The 23,451-nt window shown below is 45.4% G+C and overlaps 1 protein-coding gene across 1 annotated transcript in view; it reads left to right on the forward strand.

Annotated features, from left to right (window-relative positions):
* The window catches only part of LOC146190823 (beta-galactosidase-like), a 40,877-nt gene that overhangs the window by 9,241 nt on the left and 8,185 nt on the right, over window positions 1–23,451 (forward strand). Inside the window, exons 3-11 of the mRNA XM_084601198.1 lie at window positions 1,317–1,467; window positions 3,879–3,942; window positions 4,082–4,176; window positions 5,166–5,346; window positions 6,717–6,897; window positions 6,957–7,004; window positions 9,687–9,810; window positions 20,517–20,591; window positions 23,065–23,151. Coding sequence (XP_084457324.1) covers window positions 1,317–1,467; window positions 3,879–3,942; window positions 4,082–4,176; window positions 5,166–5,346; window positions 6,717–6,897; window positions 6,957–7,004; window positions 9,687–9,810; window positions 20,517–20,591; window positions 23,065–23,151 — 1,006 coding nt within the window. The remainder of the gene's footprint in view (window positions 1–1,316; window positions 1,468–3,878; window positions 3,943–4,081; window positions 4,177–5,165; window positions 5,347–6,716; window positions 6,898–6,956; window positions 7,005–9,686; window positions 9,811–20,516; window positions 20,592–23,064; window positions 23,152–23,451) is intronic.

Genomic DNA, 23,451 nt, shown 5'->3' on the forward strand with positions numbered 1-23,451 from the left:
AGAAGAACTTAGTTTTTTCGGCAGAACATGAAAAAATTTTTGCATGTCTACTGGGAACGCATTGGTAACCTTTGAAAACATGCCCTGCTCCCTGCAAAGCAAGGAGCTCCGTAGTGAATGATGCAGCTGTTTCGAATACGTCTAAATTTTTTTATAACAGCCATTAGAAAAGAACATTGCAAAAATGGTAGCAGGGGATATATCATGCTATGCGGAAAATATAAAAGTAGTACCGCCGGTATTGCATGCGTTCTTCCGCTTCCTTCAACGGTTGTAGTTCTTATTATGAACCCAATTTAGCTATCCTTCGTTCAACGCTTCCCTAAGTGTTAACTGCCAATTAAAGGCTTTGTAGAAACTGAATTATAGGCGTCGCTGATCCACTGGCAGTATGTTAGGCCTAAATGAAGCAATATAACATGCATTATTGCGCCAGATGTCTATGCATGTCAGCATAAAATTTCGAGGTTTCTGAGACACTGGTGAAGCCAGCACTCATAAATTAAGATTAAATATTTCTCCAAAACACCGATGCGTAATAAAGATATCGTGAGATTTATAGCTCCTCTAGATAGCCAACAAGAGAACTGAGCATGCTTAGAGGGATGTTAACTTAACAACACCACATTTTATACAAGCTAAGAAAAATACGCAGTGCGAAAGAGCGCAGTTACACTACACAAGAAAATTTTCAACTTCAACTTCAACGTTCTTGCATTGAGTAGAGGTTATTGTGCTTGAGTGAGACTGCAGAGGTTAGTGGTTCGAATCCAGGCGTAGCGTGACTTTCAGTTTATTTTTATGTTTAATGTTTTTTTTTTAAATGCAGCCGTATTGTTGTTGCACATCTCAACACTTTTTCCAGTCCGGTCCGCTTTTTCTTTAACAGAAACTAGAACCACCAGTAATGCAGGTGATCTTGTATGACAGCTCAGCGGAGTTTTCACGCAGGACTATCGTATAGAATAATTCAATATAACGAAGCCTGCAAAATATTCATAACAAAGTATTCAGTAGGGTAGGTACGTTTTGCAAGTTTACAACGCGTTACCTACATTACTATAAAATTACAAAAAAAATAACGCAAAAAATACTCCCCAAAAAGGCGTGCAGGGACGCAATAACGTTGAAAATAACGGGATTTTTGTTGTGCATGCTATGAAAGCAGAAAAAAAAAATTCCTCTGCATTCTGCAAGGAATCAGTATTTTTTAGGTGAGTAAGTTTGCGAAAGAACCTGTGCACTCAGGGGCGATGTCAAACTATAACGTAGATTTTTCCTCTGTGCACCGCCCGAGTATATCACTCATAATGCAGCTACGTCGAATGGAGCAGCCACGAGCCCGAAGAGGGCGAATTTGTCTTTGGAGGAGACCAGGACATCGTCCACTTCATTGAGCTGGCGCAGAAGCACGGATTCCTAGTCCTCCTCAGGCCTGGCCCCTACATCTGCGCCGAAAGAGACTTGGTACGTTGCCCAGCCTCCAATAAATATCGCAAGAGGGGGGGGGGGGGGGCATTATGTGCAGAAGGGCGAGCGAGAGATGAGAGAGGCAGACAAGCTTTCGCCGTACTCCATTCCGAAGTTTCACAAAGCACTAGTGCCCAATGCTCCAACCTTTGTTTCTTCCTCGTATCATTTTGCATGCATTTTCCAAAATTTTGCTTTCCATGCAACGAACGTTCACAAATTATGGCATTGCCAGCTATGAGAAATGCAGGAAAAAGGAACTTTGTGTGTGTGTTGGCGGGCGGGAGGGGCGGACAGCGTCATTCCCACACAAATATGATTCAGGACCGGTTCATGACTCAAAGAGGTAATACCTTATAGGTCTGTTCAAGATAACAATCGGAGCTTTACCGCGTGCTTCCGACTAACCAAAATTTTGGCAATGGCCATCAGTCATACCGCGCGTTCCGAATTGTTATAACACTATGACCACCGCAAGTGCTGACCATCTTGTGCTTGCGGACGTGCTCTAAATGTCTAGCCCCTCGTTATAACGAATACTTGGAATGAGTATGAAAATATCAATGTGGGTGTGTTCAGATCTGAAGGGCGGCTGTCGAGATCACATCATTATTTTTTTTTCAATAAATTTTTTATATGTGACTTGCAAAAGTGCCGACACAAAATGAATTAAACTGAGTTGTGCAAGGTATTGTTTAGTTTCTTAAACATTAGCTGATGCGCGATGTTAAAGCGTTATATTTAAGGATCTCTTTCAGCAGAAAATTTGGCGTCGATGCTGTATTCGTCGTTCCAAGCGAAAGATCATATGCAAGCATATGGCATCTGGGAGTTGGCAAAACCAAATAATTGTGTGAATGGAGGCGGTATAGACTGATACCAGAGTTGGAAGCTGCCGTGTGGGAATCAAACCCGGGGGCCTTGAATTCTGAGTCAGACAGGCAAATCCTAGACCACGCATGTACGTTCGGATCCTCTTTGAAATCGGAGCTTTATAGCAATACCTTGATTTTCTACACATAATGTGCTAGTTTACGACTGTATGCTATGTTTGTGCCAGAAAGTGTAGGAGATGAGTATGTGTAGATAACAGAAGTACAGATTAGTGTATTAGTAAATAGGAGGGCAAGAAAGTGCATGCACGCGAACTTGAATGTCGTGTCGTACCCTTGAAGGTGTAGCTTAGATATCACGCTAAAATAGGCTTACGAAGAGGAGAAAGACGATTGGCGGCTACGCACGGCTCGAGGAGAGGTCGACGAGGTCTGGCGGTGGAGTCAGGTTTTACTGCAAGTTGAACAAAGGCTACGTCGGAAACTATAAAGCAGACTCTAACTGCACATATATATAGAAAGATGTCTCTCTCATTTTTTTTTTTTCGTCTACATTTCTAAACACTAAGATGCATGAAGACCGCGCCGCGGTGATGCAATGGTTAGGACACTCGACTGTTGTGCCCAAGGATGCGGGATCGAGTCCCGGCTACGGCGGCCGCTTTTCAATCGAGCTAAAAAGCTAAGCGCCCGTGTGTTGTGCGATGTCAGTGCATGCTAAAGAACTATAGGTAGCCGAAATTTCGAGAACCCTGAACTACGGCGTCTCTCATAGCCTCAAGGTCACGTTTTTCGCCATGCATTGGCACTGCACATCATCATCTGTGGGACACACACATGCATCGAGATAGCCCATCCAGGGGGAATTTTTTGCTAGCGCAGCATGTATGTTGACACGGCTTGGTTACAACGGGGCTTTATATCTATGCCTTGTGTTCTTTCACGTAATGCGGTTGGTTACGACTGTATGCTTGTGAGCACTCGTGAGATCATAAGTGGAATGTTTAAGAGAGTAAGCGCCAAAATTGCTAACCTGCACCAAATATACAAAACGAGGAGGGGAGAGGGAATTTTAAACAACCTAAATTATAACTTGTGTACTTGGAATCACCGTGAAGCTCGCAAACATGCATCAAAAAACGAAAATGTGGGAGGTTTAAACCAACAGCTTAAATAACCACTGGTATGCTTGGAAGCACGGCGCGAGTGCATGTTGATGAGGGAATGAGTGTACGTGAATGAGGATCCGGAAAAGAAGTCGCTGATTGGGAGACAACGCTTTCTCTTAATACCTATAAAGGTTTGTCATAGCCTTAAAAAGCTTAAATATTCACAATTTTTCTCTCCAAATAAAAGCATCAAGATGTTTACGAACTACTTCGTTTCGTGCCTGGAGTTTGTTGTTTTTATTGCTTGTTTTTATGATAATAATGATGAATAGTAATAGCCAAGTGAAGCTTTGGCTAACAGCCATGGCTCAAGGTATTTGGTCTCACAAAATAGATTGCTTGTTTTGCTTTACTTTAGACCTGCACTCATAAGTGCCTTCATTCACATTTCACGTACTGTGTACAGGGCGGTCTTCCCTACTGGTTGCTGTCAAGAAACACTTCCCTTCCGCTCAGGACAAGTAATTCAGGTAACAACCGTGTTTGCAAATATCCCACACTCACATACGCAAATTGAAATTCAAATCCACACACTCCCACATGGGCTATGTTGTTATAGATTATTTGTCATCGCTGCTTAGTCCTATTTTCTCTTTTCGTTCTCTGCAGCCTATCTTGAGTACGTGGAAAGGTATTTCTCCAACCTGCTTCCGCTAATGCGCCCACTTCTCTACGTCAACGGAGGACCCATTGTTGCGGTTCAGGTGAGGACGCGCCCACTGTTTCAAACATGCGCAAAACGCAACGATTCTGCTATATGTTCCCCTGGCTCATAGAGGCAAACACTTAATGGAGCCACTTAGATCTCTCTTAAGTACGGTAAGACGAAATCCTTTCCTGCGACTCTTTGCATTATTGACCTCTTTTTCATCCATTTGCTTGTCTTTTTTTTTCTTTCTTTTTCTTTTTTTTGCTGCTTTTCTTTTCTTTCTTTACTTTTTTTTCTTGTATGACGAGGCCTGATATTAATGCTTTGCAACGATTTTGCACAATTTTGACGTTTTTCTTTTTTTAATTTTGACGTTCGTGGCTGTTTCGACGTCTATACACTATATCGACGTCCATGGTTCTTTCAACGGTGAATTAACGCTTTGGCTATGAACGATTAATTAATTACTCCAGATCAATAACATTTGTGCAAAGAGACATTTTTTCACCCTCTATCTTAAACCAATGTTTTACTCATACATCACGTCATTCTTCGACAGGAACGGTGTGGCACTCTATGCAGACGGACGCTCAGCGCACACCCATGATCCTATAAAGGTTTTCGCCTTAATACTAGAGCATTTCAATCATATCCGTTAGGATTTTTGCAGTCTGATTCCTGTAAACAATAGATCAGGCACTTTTGCGTGTTTAAAAATCGGGCAATAGTTGACTATCTCGCCACTAGTAGCATATAAATTAACAGCCCAGTACCGTCCAAAGCTAGACATTCTGGGGAACGGCGCACTGATTTGCGTCATTGACTGAGTTCCCAGGTCAAAGTTCATGTGTTTTTCTAATGACCTACAGTACACAACACGTACGACAGGTGCTGGTTTCAGGTTTTGTAGGATGAAAGAGCGCTCTCGTAGCCTGAAGAAGTACGCCTGACGTAGAAGTCCAAATGGTCTAGTGTTTAAATAAAACACTGGTGATACCCTACCACTTACCGGGCTTTGTTGATTTGCTTGGTGTCTTTCCACAGATCGAGAACGAGTACGGCAGCTACCACGCGTGCGACTTCATGTACACGACGTGGCTCAGGGACTTGGTGCGGCGTCACCTTGGCAATGACGTCATTCTGTACACGACTGACGGCGCCGGCGACAATTTTCTCAAGTGCGGCAAAATCGACGGAGTCTACGCTACCATCGATTTTGGCAGAAGTACGTGTAAAGGAAGGCAGGTGCTAATTTACCGTCTTGTGCTGAGAACTGCGCTAAAGGCATGTAGTGACGACTGCAGGGACACATCCTACGCGATGAACGTTTTCGTGAACACAATTGTCGACCATTGATGGACATTTTGTTTGTTCTGGTGTTTAAAGTGCAAAAGGTGTCGTACAGTAACCATTAGTAGTGCGCGCAGTCAATTGAAATTGTGACGAAATTAGGCTCGGATTGTTCTAAATAAAATTAATGTACCTGACGCGGTTATTAATAAAATCATTTTCAGCTTATTCACACTAAAACGCGTTATTTATTCATAAAGATGCGAGTTCGATCTCAATGTCTCCCCTGGGAAGGTAGAGAGAAAATGTCTATCAGGCTGGGCGAGCGCACAAACACATTGTTATAATACTTCCGTCCGCATTTACTGCATGACGGCGAGAGTTTTTCAAACCATTCGATCGAAAGTGTTTGGGTACAGGGAGAAGAGCGAAGCATACTCCTCTTCGAGCAGCACGTTTTTAGCGCTCAGCAGTTTGAGAGGCGAATAATATCATTGGATGTAAATAACAGATGACTTAGACAGAGTATACATCAGCAGGCTTGTGAATTGATATGAATAAACTACATCGATGCCACGTGCGTGCCTATAAACAGAACATTTTGTTATCGGCAGGGAGGCACCGAAACTATCAAAGAGTGTTCCTCTCTAAGTCAAGAAACCACAATAGAAAAGAAACCTGAGAAAGTCTACAGGGGAATAAGACTAGATGGAAGTGTGTTGGCAGCTATTAACATATGTACAGCAGCTTGCCGATTCCCATCAGAAGGATTGTATACAGGTGATGCAGGCAGCCAACACACAACTATGAAACTATGGAAAGGTGAAAAGCATTCTCCAAGTGAGACTGGGTATAGAGCAGCGGATGGTTGAAAGGCATAAAATAGGTATAAAATACACAGCCCGAATTCCAGAGGAAACGTTGGGTAACTATAATGTGTTTGAAAGCAGGGAAAAGAAATAGACTTGAACTGGGCCTGTAAACGGGCCCACAAATTGGAAAACGGTTGCTTTATTAGAATGTCAAAATGACTATCAAAAAGAGAAATACACTCAATGACTACGGGGACACATAGGGCCGTAAACGGTCCATGTGTTGAAGCTGCGCCTGCCGTTCTACGGTGGTAATAGAGACCACAGAGCAAGGTCCTTTTTAATCTTGCATTATGAATAAAAGGTAGAATAGAGCGGCGGGTGAGAAACAAGTGAAAGCTGTATATGTCATCGCACAATGTCTGTGCAAAGAATGTACCCTCAATTTCATTTACTGGCTTCGTCGGTCGTATTTTCATTAAATATGTCGCAGGCCAAGATATCGAGGAATCGTTCAAGGCACAGCGCCGCCACCAGGAACGGGGACCTCTAGTTAATTCGGAGTTCTACTCAGGCTGGTTGGACCACTGGGGGCAGCCCCACGAAACGGAAAACACCACTGAAGTGGCGCGCCGTCTAGACAAGATGCTGAGCCTGAACGCTTCTGTCAGCCTGTGAGCGCTCATATAATTCACTTATATTTTACTTGTTATATTATTCATTTATGTTTCAGGTTCATGTTTCACGGTGGAACTTCGTTTGGCTATAAGACAGGAGGTAAGTTGTAACAAAGCTGTGTGTCTACCTTAGCGGTTCCTGATGGCAGCGTGGTCTCGACGGGACAGTAGTCGAACTCCCCGACCTGTCTCGTGGTTGACAGCAAGTGAAAGCATGAAAGTCGTTGCACGACAGGGGTGCCCCTTTTACACTAGGATCATCGGTGCTGATAGACGCATAGTGGCTCTGGCTTCTGGACGTGCCTTGTCTTCGCCCCCTTTGCTTTGAGCTGCACAGCACGAGTCCGTGACTGCTTTTTTTTTTTTAGCAGATTCCTCTATTATGCAATTCTCTTCGACCTGGCCAGCGCGTTTAGCGGTCCCGCCACGTACAGCAGCTTTCGTTTCCCATTCAGCACAGTCCGCCTAGCGCGCCATCACTGCTCTTTAACTCCTTAACGCCGCATAGCGCTCGCCCTCATTTATCGGCCTTAGCGACGCCTCCGGCAACCTTGACCGACATCTGCCCTTCATGCTCGGCTACATGAAACTGCCGTTAGCCACGTAAGCAAGCCATTTGTAATTTTTCGACTAAATGCGTAGTAACGGCGGTACAGCTGCGGACGTCAAACATTTGCAAGCGCATAGCGAAATACAGGAAGATGGCGCGCAGAAGACGATGGCGAGAGGGTCTGCGGCCATGACCGAGTGGTTTATCGGACACAGGGAAATTAAGTTGCTTTGCATGCTTCGACGCTGGTAAGAACCCCGCTCGTAGCAGTAGTGCGTTTTTTTTCTTCTGAATGTTTCATATAGATTCGACTTTAAGCACGATCGCATACCTGTCTTGTCGTCCAACCTCAAGTTTAGCACGATTTCTGCGTCATTTCCGCCTGATTTTGGAGTCAGTTATAGTTAAAAACATTTCACGCTTAACAGTACCCATACATACTATTGCGCCCCTTCATTTCTAAGTATAATGAGCCAGGAAAATAAGCCAAATGTAGCTTCCCACTCAGGCTTTAATTTTCTTACTTGATTAGCCCGCAGTTTCATTCCTTCAGGAAAGAAGCTGGTTCATTAAAACGTACGACAAACATGGCTATTAATAGCTCGCAAACGCTGTCTACTATATACGCTAATGAAGAATAGCAAAGCCCATGTCCACTGAAGCCTCTCGCACCATGAAGTGATAACTAGCTCCATGAGTGAACACTATACACATGCATAAGCTAAAGCCTGTAAGCACTGGTGATCCATCATTGCAGCGAGTTCAATGAGCTTCTTTTACTGATTTTCGGCACTGCACAGAATAAATTGAATTAAAGCTTTTATTTCGATCAGGGCATAAAATGCAGGAAAAACGTAGTGCTTGCCTAACACTACGCCTTCAGGGTACTTACAAGAATGCTTCCATTAGAAAGAATGAAAGATTATACACCACTGCTTTAGAAAGTATTCTTGCACTTCAGTGCAGACTGAACTTAAGATCGCTGTTACAAATAGCTGTCTGTAGCGGCCATTAGCGGCAGACGCGTTATCTGAAAAGTTTGATACTCCCAGGTTAGTACATCTGAACCTTGACGGCCTGCTGTAAAGAGGAATTATCACAATGGCTGCCATCCTGGTTACTCACAGAGCGGAGGGGATGTGCATACGAGTGCTGCCGCTGTTTTCCTTCTATAGAATCAGTAACAGCTTCCAATGAGCGTTCGCATGGAGTGCCATTATAGTGTTATCTGAAATGTTTAAGGCGCTTGGCGCAAGCACGGTGGAAGAGATGGCCTGTGTATCTTTACCTCTTCTCAACTGTCTAAAACGCAGGTGTTGTGATATGTGCGTGCACCCGATGGTAGATTCTATATTCCTTTTCTTCGGGTACTCGTAGATAACAACCGCTTTTTGTGTCTATTGGAGAGGATAGCTAGCGCTACCAATTTAACCGTGTGTGATCCAAGTAACCGCAACGTCGAGTGAGCGAAGTGACGATGCCCAGAGAGCAACTTTGGGAAAGCCTGCTCTTGTTCGCCGTGCCTCACGGAGCTTGTCCAGACCGCTAAAAACGCGCAATAACGAGCATCGCATTACGTGAGAGTTGGGCACTGCACGGTATCGACCTGACCCAAAGGTATATGCTTGCATGAAATAGTTTTGTATTTACCTTTAATTTTCCAACTCCCTTAGAGGAGCCACTTCTCATTCCTTAGTAAGAAAGCGGCACTCATGCTCTACCACTTCATCTGCCAGCAAGAAGGCAACGGTTCGTCTACGTAGCATATTTTCCTGCGCTAAATACAACGTAACTACAACCTAACATACAACCTATAATACAACCGAACATCTTTCTCTAATAGGTATTCTTGGCGTTTTATGTGTTTTGACAAGGGCTTGTCACGAATCAATGCAAAACCTTTTAGCGGGAAACATTTTCTTTTCTTTAGAAACGGATAAAGTTTTCTAGCCTTTTATTTCACCCGCTAATACTCCTTGATGCAATTTTCAGTCCTAATGTAAGTTTTCATATTTGAAAACTCGCACATGACATCTTTATGCGAAGCCGTTGGTACCATTCTGGGCCCATTTTTTCTACAAAACCAGAAATCCAGACCTTTTGAAACTGATCTCGTTTAGTTTCTACACTTATTGTAAGGAGAATTTCGTATGTGAAGCACGCATGCAGATTGCTCATTATAAATAGGTAAAGGTAATAAACTAGACATTCTAATTTATTCATTGTTTGCTACGAGCACAGCTCACGATTTCTCAGATGGGTTTCAACCAATGCCAACAAGCTATGACTACGATGCGCCCATGACAGAAGCTGGTGACCCAACAGAAAAGTTCGTCGCCATCCGAAACGTCATCTCTAAGGTATGAACATTGTGCGCGTAGCTGGAACCATCTATACGAGTAGCACTGAAATAGTTTGGCTTAATTCTCGTAGGACGAAAGATTCAAACTTGTAACGTTCGAGTAAATTCTACCCCAGTTGCATGCCAGAGACGAAAATTGCGCATGAAGTCTGTGAAGCATACAGCTATTAGAGAACTTGAGTTATGCACCTTGCAGAGAACAAAAAGAAGTCAAGAACTGCAACGATTTTTTTTTTTTAAGAAATTCAACGAAGGACCTGCACTTAATCCAGAATGCGTTAGAGGAAAAGGGGGGGGGGGGGGGGGGGGGGGCGTGCCTTTTCTAATTCATTTGATTACATTATTTGACCATGTAATGCGATATGGAAACCACATAGCCAGTGTCTCTGAACTAAAAAAAAATTCTTGCTGAACTCAGGTTTTTTTTTTTTTCGTGGCCGTGACATGCACAGACTTTCAAGTGGATACAACGTTTAGATATGTACTTCCGGGCGCAGATGTTTGCGGGATCTCCAGTGCGTAGCTGAGCTGAACAAAATCGCATTCTGCGCCATCTGCCGTCACAGAGCGCATTCTACAGGCTCACGAAAATTGCAGTGAGACTGCGCGGCATGCGCCCTTTGCGCATGCATTTCTTTACTGCCACTCACCCCTCGTCACTCGTTTCCCAGTGACGCCCCTTTGACTATCGCCGCTGGTGCGGTGAAAGGCAAAGTTCGCGGGAGCCTTTTGCGCTGCGCGGAACACTGCCGGAATATGCGTTATCTTCTTAAAGACGTGCTGGTCTATCAAGAAATTTGTTTTCATTTCTGTTCAGCTAAGCTCAAGTGTGTGCGCCGCTATTTACAAGAGTAAACTCCTTCCCATCATCATGAGGAAAACCTAATACGAACTGAGAAGGCGTTTCCTATACTATGAACGTAATAATTTGGAGTTACCCCTCAGTTGTGAGCAGGCTAATGAAAGGGGTCAGCAGTGATATGAGTAATTTACGAGCCTTATTGTCATTTTTGATCACCCCACTGCACTTCTTTTCACGTCTCGGTCTCATAAAATTTCGACTGCCGCCACCGTAATTTTTATCGTGTCATCGGGCTTTGCTTCAGAATGTATGCTTCAACAAGTCCTCCATAGTGGCCCCAGATATGAAATGTTAGACATTGTGCGCTCAGATTTTCAAGATGAAAATTTACCAAAGCCTTTGCAAATAAGGAAGAGAATCAGTGCAGCAGCCCAAGCACGGCAATGGTCACACGGTACTTCAGCGGTTGCCACAATATTTGAAAGCGCATCGGGGAAAGCCAGCGAAAGGATATGCCTGATAACGAAGAAATAATACGCATGATCAAAATGGGCTTGGTGCACAAGCGCCGTCAACGTCTCCATTACGATAAGTGCCGGTAGAGGGCGCAGAAATGCTGTTTTGCGCTAAATGCTCTCAATAATTTTATAAAAGGACATATTTTTGCACCACTCCGCTACGCACTGCAGATCCCGCAAGTTATTGCGGTTGACAGTACAGCCATAAGCTGTAGTTCGTGATGGTGGCAGAGAGGGTGACCCGATTCCTCTTGTCTCAAGTCTCGATACTTTTACAATATAAGCAATGGCGATAAAAGGAAGTGCGAAGAAGGAGACATAGCACAGGACTTCCTGCTTCAGGATGTAGTAAATGGTTCCTTTTTACGCTCAAGTGCAGGCAATAGTTACGTGCAAAAAAAAAAATGAAAATTCAAACTGAAAGAGCCACTTGCATTTTGTCTATGGACACGCGTGCACACGACTGAGCCTCTAACATGAGCCGACTTCAAAGCGGTGTGCATTTGATTGTTTTAGATTGCATTTTAAATAAAGCAATAAGAACAGGAGTTTTGTGAGCTCTCTTAAGGTAACCAAATATAGTACATTAGGAGTGGTACTCTGAGATAAAAGATGAACTCCTAAAAGGAAATGCCAGAACTGAAAACATTAGACAGAAAAAAAGACGCGCATAACTTTATATAGTTCGTTATCCTACTTAACATACCGTAGTTGCAAAATTAAGCGGCATTTAAGGACTCCTGTGCTCTGAGCCACGCGATGCCAAATAATACGCTGTGGGTTGCATGCGACTACAGAGCACTGCTTTTTAAGCCTTGGCTCAAACTACGTCAGACTCCTTGCATTCATCTTGCTTAGGCGAGCATTTCAGCACATAAAGCAATGTGTCAGTATTCGGAACAGTACGAAGCAGTTGCAAACCAGTGAACCGCAAAACTTGAACACCTTCGCATGTGCATTCTGTTACGACCAAGCATCCGCATTTGCGCGCTCTATTGTTCGCCTGTGGGCATGGAAAAGTATTGTGAAAATGTGGTGATGGTCCAATGGCTCTAAGTGAGCCTGTTTCCAGGAATCCTGTTTTGTAAGCCTGTTTTGCTTTGTGGACAACCTGCAAATGCCAAACTGACCCTGTCAAGAGAACGTCTGGAAAAACACAAAGAAACGTCCCCCTGCGGGAAATAGCAGGAAGTGCTTTCTTTCTTTTGTTCACCCTTCCAGTCGAGAAGTGCTATCCTCCAGTGATGAATGCCTCCTATCCAAAGGAGACGACAGAGTGACATGTCCGCTGACGTGCAGGACAAGAAAGGAGCATGACTCATACGGCCATTAAGTGATTTCCCGGGAATGCAGGAAAGATTTGCAATTGTCGAAAAGGGACAATGTTGGGAGCCCTATGCGGCGCCACGTGCACTCGGGTTTCTGAGAAGTAAAACCCCTTGTCAGAACCAGCCTGTGGTTTCTTTGCTGAAGAATAGAAATGTACCTCCTCTCCTCGCCGTTCCCAAGCTTTTCCCGCCAACAAGTGATCACGCCCAACGAATGAATGCCGGACCAGTCAGTGCTTCAGACCATCAGTGCAGGGATGTGTTCGATTGGATGCCGATACCTGAGGGGCGTGCCCTGGATTTGGTTGGTCAGCATCTTCAGAGAGGGGCTGGACATAGGGGGGTTTTAAGGACGCTGCAGAGCACGAAATGTCGCTCTGAGCCCTGGGTAAACGGCTCATCCAGTCGCTTCTCGCTATGAACTCTTAACGCTTGCCATTTTGCTGATGTACCCTTCTTTTTCGTGTAAATATTGTAAATAAGTTTTCTCAAAGTGCCATTAAACCTGCTTGTACATATTTCACCAACTTCGAAGATTCAATCCTACTTAAACCCCGAGTCTCTGCACGCTACCAAGTGAAGGCCGGGTCGACGTAGCCCCAGCGTCACGACAACTGGTGGCAGCGGCGGGATAAAGCCACAACAACTGGTGACCAGCGTTGGGATCTGAATGTACAAGCCACAACATCTGATGACTGGAGGTGGGATCTGGATCTACAAGCTACAACATCTGGTGATTCGAGGTGGATCAGAATCTACAAGCCACATCTTGTGATCGGAGGTGGCATCTCAAGCAACAAGCAGGAGCAACAATCGGCCAAGAGGGCAGCTCGGAACATCGATCGCATGTGTGGGTGAGTGCTTGGCTTTTCTTCTGATGTGGACCAGGTTCTAGAACAGGGTTAGATTTTAGAACTGGTAAAGAGAGTGTGGAAACGCCTTTAGGTTGGTAGTTTGCACAGTTGTTTTGGAAGTAGCCGACACTCGGAGCGATCATGGACCTACAAAAGCTGCAGAAACCGGACCTGTTGCTATTGTGTGAGGAATTGGGAATTGATACAAGTGGTTTGGCACGAAAACCCTTGATTATAAAGGCAATCACTGATCTGGGAACCGATGATGAGGAGCTCAGTGAAGCATGGAACCTCATCGGTCAAAAAAAGGAACAGCTCAGACAGCAGAAAGAGCGTGAAATTGAAAGAGAAGCAAAAAAGCTGGAGCTAGAAATTGAGCTCCGGAAATTAGAACTAGAGTTGAGCAAGAGGTCGGGCGATTGTCCCCAGCTAGCGGTACCTCGTCTCAACAAGGAGGCAGATTTCAAGATGTCAAAGTACATGCAGCCATATGTGATATCAGGGGATATCGGTCTGTATCTGGCTAACTTTGAGCGAACTTGCGAAAAACTGTCCTTCCAGCGAGACACTTGGTCTCAGAGATTATTGACGGTTCTGCCCTGCGAGGCAGCGGAGGTTGTCGCGCGGCTAAGCAAGGAGGACGCGGACAACTACGAGAAGGTCAAAGCTTGCCTTCTGAGAAAGTATAGGCTTAGCGCCGAGGCGTTCAGACGACGTTTTCGGAACGCTACTAAGTCCAGGGACGAGAGTTACCCTGAATTCCTGTACAATTTAAGAGTTAATTTGGGCGAGTGGCTAAAGAGCACTGATTCCTACAGTGATAGGGACGCTGTAGTCGAGCGAATTCTTTTGGAGCAGTTTTATAGCTGCCTCCCAGAAAAAGAAAGAAATTGGTTACAGGACCGAGGCGACATTAAGTCGGCAACTGAAGCTGCCGAACTCATTGAGGAGTACGCTTCGCGCCGACAATTCAGCAACCCAGCAGTGGATAGGCTCCGCAATCCCAAGTTGAGTGCGAATAACCGTCAGAAAAGGCACTTTGCTAGATTTGCAAACGAAGAAAGGAAGGCTTCTTCAGGCAAACGCCCTAGAAAGGACGGCAGTGAGAAACGTGGGGAAGTGACCAACGCGCAGAACACAAAGAATAAGCTTGAGGCTAGGAAGCCGCTCACATGCTTTAGGTGTAATGAGCAGGGTCACATTGCCGTCAACTGCCGGAAAGAAAAGATTGCTTTCTCGTATGTCAGTGACTGCGATGAAAATATGCAGCTTTTAGAACCCTACCTGCATGACCTAGTAGTCAACGGGAAGCCTTGCAAGGTACTGCGCGATTCGGCCGCAACGATGGATGTTGTCCATCCGGCGTATGTGTCGCCTTCCGACTATACAGGACAGTGTGCGTGGATCCGCCAGGTAGTGGAGGAACAGAGTGTGTGCTTGCCAATCGCGAACGTGGTCATCGAGGGCCCTTTCGGCAAGTTAACAGCCGAGGCTGCCGTTTCAGGAAAGCTTCCTAAGTGCTATCCGTATTTGTTCTCCAACAAATCGGACATGCTACTGCGAAAGAGGGGCATCCTTTTCGGAGACAGAGTTGTGCAAGCCTTAACACGTTCAAAGGCGCGAGAACTAGCTACACTGCTCATTCCAGAGAAAGCCACAGCGGAGGAAACGGCAGTTAAAACAGTGGTCGAAGCGGAAGACAGCAGGTCAGAAAACTTTGAGAGCGAGGCATCTCAAATAGGTCAACTTGAAAGTGAGCTTGATGAGACGCGGAATGAGGACGTTCTTGAGAATAACCTCTTGCCGCCAGTGTCTAATAATCTCACGAGACTTTTAAGTGGAACCCAAGAGGACTTAGCTATGAAGCCTTATGTGCAGAGGGAAGCCGTGGTAAATCTAACGTTAAACCTTCCCGAGGAGATGGAGGACAACTTGATTTGCATCAGCGGAAAAGGAAGCAACGCTCAGGAGCTTCTCAAAAAGACAGAGCAGAGAGGAGAACTAAAGAAATCCCAGCTGTCCGATCTGGGCGAAATAATAACTGAGTTTGAGGCCTGCTTCGTGGACAGGCCAGGCAGGACTGATTTGACTGAGCACGATATTGAGCTGACTTCAGACGTGCCAGTGCGATCAAGGTGCTACCGATTTTCTCCAAGGCAAAGAGAAATTCTGGATAGGGAAGTAACTCGCATGCTGGAATAGAGGCTTTACAAAAGTTAGCGCCATCTAGTGAAAGAAACAAAAACTGTGCGCGGCGGCCATGTTTTGCTCAGTCCGCCCGCGCCTCCCATCGAGTACGCTGTCAACGTGCGCCTTCGTAGAACCCGTGCATGCACCGCAAGGTGCATTGGAATGCTCACAAGCGATTGTTTCATTTTTCTAACATCACAGCAGTCGCTGTTGGCTCCAAGCTCTACTCGGAATGATGCCAGCATGTTGTTGCGTGCCCTTCTGCAGCCAGCGCACCGTCATAGACGCGCACGAAATCAAGGTATACGTGCATGACCGTTCGTTTGCAGTCCTAATCGGCTTTACAAGGATCACTTGCATCATGTAAAGCATTACTGCACGTCCCTCTGACTGGGAGCTAGCTCACAGAATGTGCTATCACCTAAAACAGCAAGGTTAATTGTTTTGCGCGCTATGGAGCCTTGTGAACTTGAAGGATAAACCTATGCTGCGATGGAGGACACGGGAGAAGGAGCAATGCGTGTGTAACGAATGCTATTGTGCAAATAAGTTCTTTGAAACATTTTGTATGTAGGTTACATTTACCATTGTGTATTTGATTTAAGACACGCGGGCATGATTACCGAAACTACTTTTCACGGTCGTACGAAATGGTATGTGCTTGGTGCAGAGAGCAATACGGTTGTCTAGTGCGCCCGAGGTGCGTGTTTCACGCTGAAAAAGCAAGCGGCTGCCAAACCCGCAGCGTCTAGAAAAGCAGGAAAAGATGACATCCCACTAGTGTGTTGTAACATGCTCACGTACAGCCTGTTTCGACCGGTCCATGTCCAGAGCGCGCAGCTCAGGTTTTATACCTGCCAGCGCGGCCGATAAAATAACGAAGCGTGCGCTTCACTTTTGTGTTTTTTCGAGTCACCCGATGGTTCGCTAATTCACAGCTACCTGAAATTCACTGGAATTTTTAAATATGTCGATTTCTTGTTTATCCCTTCTGTCAGAAAGTAAACATTTGAAGCCGCAATCTCATATGAAAGCGCTGACATTGGAAGCTTCGAGGAACTCGGGGGAGGAAGAACTCGGCTGAAACGAAAAGAAATTTGAAAAGTCAACTCACATTACTGCGAAGTGTTTGTGCTTTGTGCAACTGGCTGTGTTCATAAAATCAGATTTATATTATATCATATCGTTATAGAAAAATTAGGGGGTCACTTAAGCTCCGCCGTTAAAGGTATAACGCGATAGTGTCTCTCTCTCATACACACATATACACACACGATGTTTTTTCTTCGCGTGTTATATTTTAGCTCTTTTATTTATTTATTTTATTTACCAAATACTGCAGGCCCTAACTGGGCCCTAGCAGGAGGGGCGAAAAGAATACAATGCAGTGAAATATGAATTCATCAAAAGTAGCATATTACACACAAGTGTAGTATGTAATATGTTGTTATGTATGTTATATTTCTGTTATGTATGTTATGTTATATTTCTATCATTTCTTTATTTATTTTTATTTTATTTGACGTTTTATATTTTTATACACCAATACGCATGCGCCAGCAACAATCGGCTTTGCATTTTGAGCAATTTGACACTTTTGAACACAGTCTTCAATTATTTCAATTAATCAATTACACATTCTAAATTTTCTTCCTTAGCATCACCAAGCACTGGTTTTTCATTCTGACACCTTTAAACCCTTACTTTACTATTTTTCCTTTTTTTCGTTTCTTTATTTCATCAATTGATCAAATAATTACAAAGATTTTATTAACTCGTCATTGCCTATCGCACACCAATCAATATTCAATCACTGGAAGCACAAATTACCATGGCACTTTTTTTTTTTACGCAGCCCCCGATTATTTCCGAGACTCATGCAAACTACTGCGTCGACTGCATGGGAAGGAAAGTGCTAAGTGCCAGTCCAACTTACGTGAAATTACGCACGATCCTTTTATCATAAAATAAAATGCATCCTCGCTCATTTCATCAACCAAGTATCTTCCAGTGGGATGAGAGACGGTGATTGCGCAAACCAAGCAAACTCGCGATGATCTCTCATAAGCATTTAAGTAAGCAGCAAAGGCGCACAGACAAAAAAATCCACATTACGGAATTCTGGATACTGTACCTGGATACTGATGACGCTGCGGATTGCCGAGGGGGGGCATGCACGACTCGTAGAGCAATTTGTAACTGCGCTCGGTAGCGCAGCCGGTGGGCCCCGCAACGTCTCGGCTATCAAAATACGCTTCTAGGCGTCTCTAACAGAAACCGCCAGGGACCGAACAGAGGTCCAAGCACAGCACACTAGGTTAAAACGTGAAAAGCGCGAACAGAACGGCGAGCGCTGACAGACGGACACGAAGCGAACGGATGGAGCGAACAAAATATGGAGGCCAGCGCGGGATCAGGGTGCCGCTCACGGTTGCCAGACGTACTTTTGTAAACCCTCTATTGGGAGTAATAAAACCCTCGGAAAGCGATTATGCTTCGCCTATGATCTTAGTAGAAGCTCCAGGTAAAGACCCTAGGCCTGTGGTAGACTACCGAAAGCTAAATTCTCTCACCAGGGATCAAGTGTATCCTATTCCGAATATTGAGGAGAGAGTAGAACAGGTCAGTAGAGCGGCATATGTGACTACGCTGGACCTTACTCGAGGTTACTGGCAAGTACCGCTCACTGAACGCGCCAGCAGATACGCGGCTTTCGTCACTCCGACGGGCAGCTACCAGCCAACAATGATGAGTTTCGGGCTCAAAAATGCTCCATTTTGTTTTTCCCGACTCATGGATAGGGTTTTAAAGGGGTGTGAAACATTCGCGGTGCCTTATTTAGACGACATTGCGGTTTTTTCCGACTCATGGGCGGACCATATGGTACATCTAAGAGCTGTACTGAGCCTTTTGCGTCAAGCTGGACTAACCGTAAAGGCCGAGAAATGTTGCCTGGCAAGGGCGACCGTGGACTACTTGGGTCACAATGTAGGTCAAGGTTTCAGGAAACCTAGCGAGATTAAGATTTCTGCGGTAGCAGACTACCCGCGGCCGAGCACGAAGACGGAAATTCGAGCATTCCTGGGTCTGACGGGATACTACAATCACTACATCCCTAACTATTCATCTTTGGCTAGCCCTCTGACCGACGCTCTCCGCAAGACAGAACCGACAAATGTAGTCTGGGACGAACAAAAGGAAGCCTCCTTCGTAAACCTGAAGGCTGTGCTGATTAGCCGTCCGGTATTGCGAGCTCCAGACTATGGCCGAGAATTCACGGTCCAGTGTGATGCCAGTGATCGAGGGTTAGGTGCTGTTCTCTGCCAGAGAGATGACGACGGTAATGAGCACCCCGTGCTCTACTTGAGCAGAAAACTGAGTTCTAGAGAGAGGGCTTATTGCGCGTCAGAGAAAGAATGCGCTTGCATTGTATGGGCCATTCAAAAATTGCAGTGCTATCTTGGAGGGGCCAAATTCACCGTAGAGACGGACCATTGTCCCCTGGCTTGGCTGCAAACTGCGACATCAAAGAACAGTCGCCTTCTTAGGTGGAGCTTGATTTTACAGCAGTACAATTTTGAAATAAGATACAAAAAGGGGAAGTTAAATGGGAATGCGGACGCGCTTAGCCGCTCTTTCTAAGCGGTCCGAGATGTTCCTCACCATGTATCCAAATTGATAATCAGGTTTTTTTTTTTTTTTCGTGCGCTTGTATATGTGTGACTATGTAAAGCAGCACGTTTGGTTTTCTAGGAATACGTGGGTCCTGAACGTCTTGAGAGTGGGCTTTTCTCGAACAACAATGGCAGTTTTCTTTTGACCTGGTCTCTTCAGACGGGAGCCGAGTGCTTGCTTCGACATGTGGTTGAGTTTCAGACAGCTCGAGCAATTTGGCCTACAACAATCAAGACAACGCGACAAGCAACAGCGAGCTTCAAGCGTTCACGTGCAGGCCATTAAGTCGTCTCTTCATGCAGCAGCTGGGACTGCTGCCCTCCGAGACTCTTCTGGCGGGGGAGGAGGCTGTTACGACCAAGCATCCGCATTTGCGCGCTCTATTGTTCGCCTGTGGGCATGGAAAAGTATTGTGAAAATGTGGTGATGGTCCAATGGCTCTAAGTGAGCCTGTTTCCAGGAATCCTGTTTTGTAAGCCTGTTTTGCTTTGTGGACAACCTGCAAATGCCAAACTGACCCTGTCAAGAGAACGTCTGGAAAAACACAAAGAAACGTCCCCCTGCGGGAAATAGCAGGAAGTGCTTTCTTTCTTTTGTTCACCCTTCCAGTCGAGAAGTGCTATCCTCCAGTGATGAATGCCTCCTATCCAAAGGAGACGACAGAGTGACATGTCCGCTGACGTGCAGGACAAGAAAGGAGCATGACTCATACGGCCATTAAGTGATTTCCCGGGAATGCAGGAAAGATTTGCAATTGTCGAAAAGGGACAATGTTGGGAGCCCTATGCGGCGCCACGTGCACTCGGGTTTCTGAGAAGTAAAACCCCTTGTCAGAACCAGCCTGTGGTTTCTTTGCTGAAGAATAGAAATGTACCTCCTCTCCTCGCCGTTCCCAAGCTTTTCCCGCCAACAAGTGATCACGCCCAACGAATGAATGCCGGACCAGTCAGTGCTTCAGACCATCAGTGCAGTGATGTGTTCGATTGGATGCCGATACCTGAGGGGCGTGCCCTGGATTTGGTTGGTCAGCATCTTCAGAGAGGGGCTGGACATAGGGGGGTTTTAAGGACGCTGCAGAGCACGAAATGTCGCTCTGAGCCCTGGGTAAACGGCTCATCCAGTCGCTTCTCGCTATGAACTCTTAACGCTTGCCATTTTGCTGATGTACCCTTCTTTTTCGTGTAAATATTGTAAATAAGTTTTCTCAAAGTGCCATTAAACCTGCTTGTACATATTTCACCAACTTCGAAGATTCAATCCTACTTAAACCCCGAGTCTCTGCACGCTACCAAGTGAAGGCCGGGTCGACGTAGCCCCAGCGTCACGACAATTCGCAGTACATTGCTGTGCCACCCATTCCTGTGCCCACATCCAAAGAAAAGATGGCGCTGGGAAAGATCACGCTGACAAAGGTGAGTTTTACGAAGAAAAAAAAAACTTTGCAAACACTAGACGCTGCCAGGCAGTGGAAATGACGAGCAGTTGTGAACTGTGTTTTTCTGTCTTTAACCCATGCCTATGATTGATTTTACGAAGTAGGTTTTCGCAGTCCTGTCGGCCTTTACTATAGCTCCTGATTGGGCCACAATATTTTATTTTAATAAAAAGCTTCAAAGCTGCACTTCTTTGCGGCTCCTCTCAGTGACAATAAAGGCACCATTTAGCTAAGAGTGCCGCCGCGACGGCTCAGTGATGATGTCGATTCCCTGCTGATCACGAGGGCACGGTCTCGATACAACAGTACGTGTTCATACACGTTCAGACTTCATATCATAGCTTATTTGTGCTTTATACATGTTTAACTACTGCTAATTAGTCCCAATTTGCTTTGAACTTTACCATGGTCACGGTCGTGCTAGTCGTGGTAGTCATGTTCACTCATAGCAATGCATGGTAAAACCATGTTCTAAATCTCGGAAAAGCTTAGTCTAAATCTTGCCGCGCTGGTCCATCGCTTATGCCGCTCGACTGCTGATTTCAAGGAAACGGGTTCGACCACGGCTGCTGTGGCAGCTTTTCGATGGCGACAAAAAAGCAAAGCGTTCGTATGCTTTGAGATGTCACTGCACTTTAATGAATCACGGGTAGTCGAAATTTAGGAAACACTAAATTACGGCGACCATCATAACCTGTCTCGGTTTACGACATTTGACCCTATAAGCATAAGCCAAAACTTAATTCTTGCATTACTCCTTTGTCAGCATTTATTGTCGCGCTGTGCTCCTGATGATCAGTTCGAAATGTCTGCGCAATTTTGCAGGTCCACCCCTGCACACGTTACTGAGTAGCTGCGTTATGCTAAAAGCACGCGTCTGTCAGGTAAAAGATGTCATAAAACATGAGCCCGTCACCAACCATCGACGCGACGAGGCATCGCCTTTCTGCAACCCGCACCGCTGCGACCGTTCGAGGGGCGTGTGCTTGGATTTCTTCCATCGCACACTTTTTCTTTGCTATGCGAAAATTGGATTTTGAATTGAATACAGCGTCATCGTCACTCCACTATAGTGCCGGTCTCTAACACCGGCAAGCCAAGAACCACTGAAGAGCTTAGTGTAATGTTTAGGCGATAGCTATACAGTTTCGTACCCGTTCTCATGAGAAATATCTGGGTATTTAATCCATGCCAATGGAACTTTTTTTTTCTGGGATTTTCTTTTACTTTCCTCACGCGTGAGGATCACAGGCAGACCACTTAAATTGCTCACGGTGGCCAGTAATGCTGGCGCATTGAACGGACGCACACCGGACCAGACCATCTGAGAGCGTCTGTCAGCATTTAGAGCTCAGCTCTTGGGCGCCCGCTCGTGGCTTGAAGGGCGTCGCTGTCGGCTTTGGGGTAACCGGTGGGCAGCAATATGAGGACTCAAGGGGTCACCCTATCGCTGATATTACCAACCAAGGGCGCAAAGTTCTGCTCGGCCTCCCGTCATGGCAATCCAGAACACGGACGTCTCAGACAGTCCTGTGAACGGCAACTACAGGCTTCTCGGGGACGATATATATTTATCGCTTCCTACACTCCATGGCGATGGTTAAGTGTACCCTGGACATGGTGCCCTGAATGGCTATCCTATTGCAAGTGGCCAAGGCCAGCACGGGGCAAGACATTCTGCTCGGCCTCTGGCCGTCTTCCAGGGTCGTACGGAACATTAGCGTCTCTGGCAGTTTGGTGAGCGACAGTGTAGGAAACATGAAGATCATCGCGTCTGGAGCTTAAAGGCAACGCAGAATCCCCCCCCCCCCCCTTCCTTTAAAAAAAATATTGCACTTTCAGTGAAGCACTAGGTAGAGTAACGGAAAAAAATCAGGTGACTTCTTACTGCCGATTTTCGAGTTCAAAAACGTTGCGCTAATATACTGCGCCACAAAAGTAGCGCGTATAATCGCGCTCTCATTATTTTTCATAAGAACTCTCCAATTTGCTGCTAGCTGTTCCTGCTCCACCGAAAGCTGTGGAAATCTCGCTATAATTACTCGTAAAATTTGTCAGCTAATTGACGCTGCTCAATCGGAAGCAACGTAGACTGAGCGACTAGAACGTTGACAGAACGGATGCATATGCTTGTGGCTCATATGCTGCTGACGACGAAGCGAGGTTTTCTGCGACGTAGCGCTGCTCTCGAATTACGCTCCTCGAATTACTGAGTACAGTAAATAATGATGGAGTTGCTTTTTTTTATTTTTTTTTCATCCTTTTCTAACGGCGCTCTTCAGACGTCCATCCCGTCCTGCACCTTTTCTTTCCTGATAAAAAGTTTCTTTTCTCACTTTTACTTGCGTTTTTTGCAGAATTAAATAAATTGTGCTCTTAGTAAAACATGATTGCTTACGCGGTCCAACAAGTCTACGCTAACATCTCCTTGAATATTCTCTCTCATCCAGTTGTACACATTGACTGATATTCGGAATCTATACTCTAACGGCACAGTGACCTCGGAGCGACCACTATCGTTTGAGGAAATCAGGCAGGTAAGACTCACTCCTCTTCTATGTATCAGATTCACGGTGTGTGGGACTCTTATTACATCGGCGAGGAGGAACGGAGGGACACAGTTCCACTAAAGCTTAATTCATGTACACACGTGCAGGCTATTGGAAGAAGTGGTCTGGACGCGAACACCACTTCGTACACTGCCTCATGTGGACAAAGTCGATAAACGGCATAATGAAACTCGCAACACATACGCTGTGTAACCGTGGCAAATGCTATTGTTTATATCCTTCAAAGATGCGACATGGACTTGAATGATGGTGAATCAGAGGTCAGTA

The sequence above is a fragment of the Amblyomma maculatum genome, chromosome 4, assembly GCF_055883805.1.
Source record: "Amblyomma maculatum isolate TAMU_Amacu chromosome 4, ASM5588380v1, whole genome shotgun sequence".
NCBI classification, from domain to species: Eukaryota; Metazoa; Arthropoda; class Arachnida; order Ixodida; family Ixodidae; genus Amblyomma; species Amblyomma maculatum.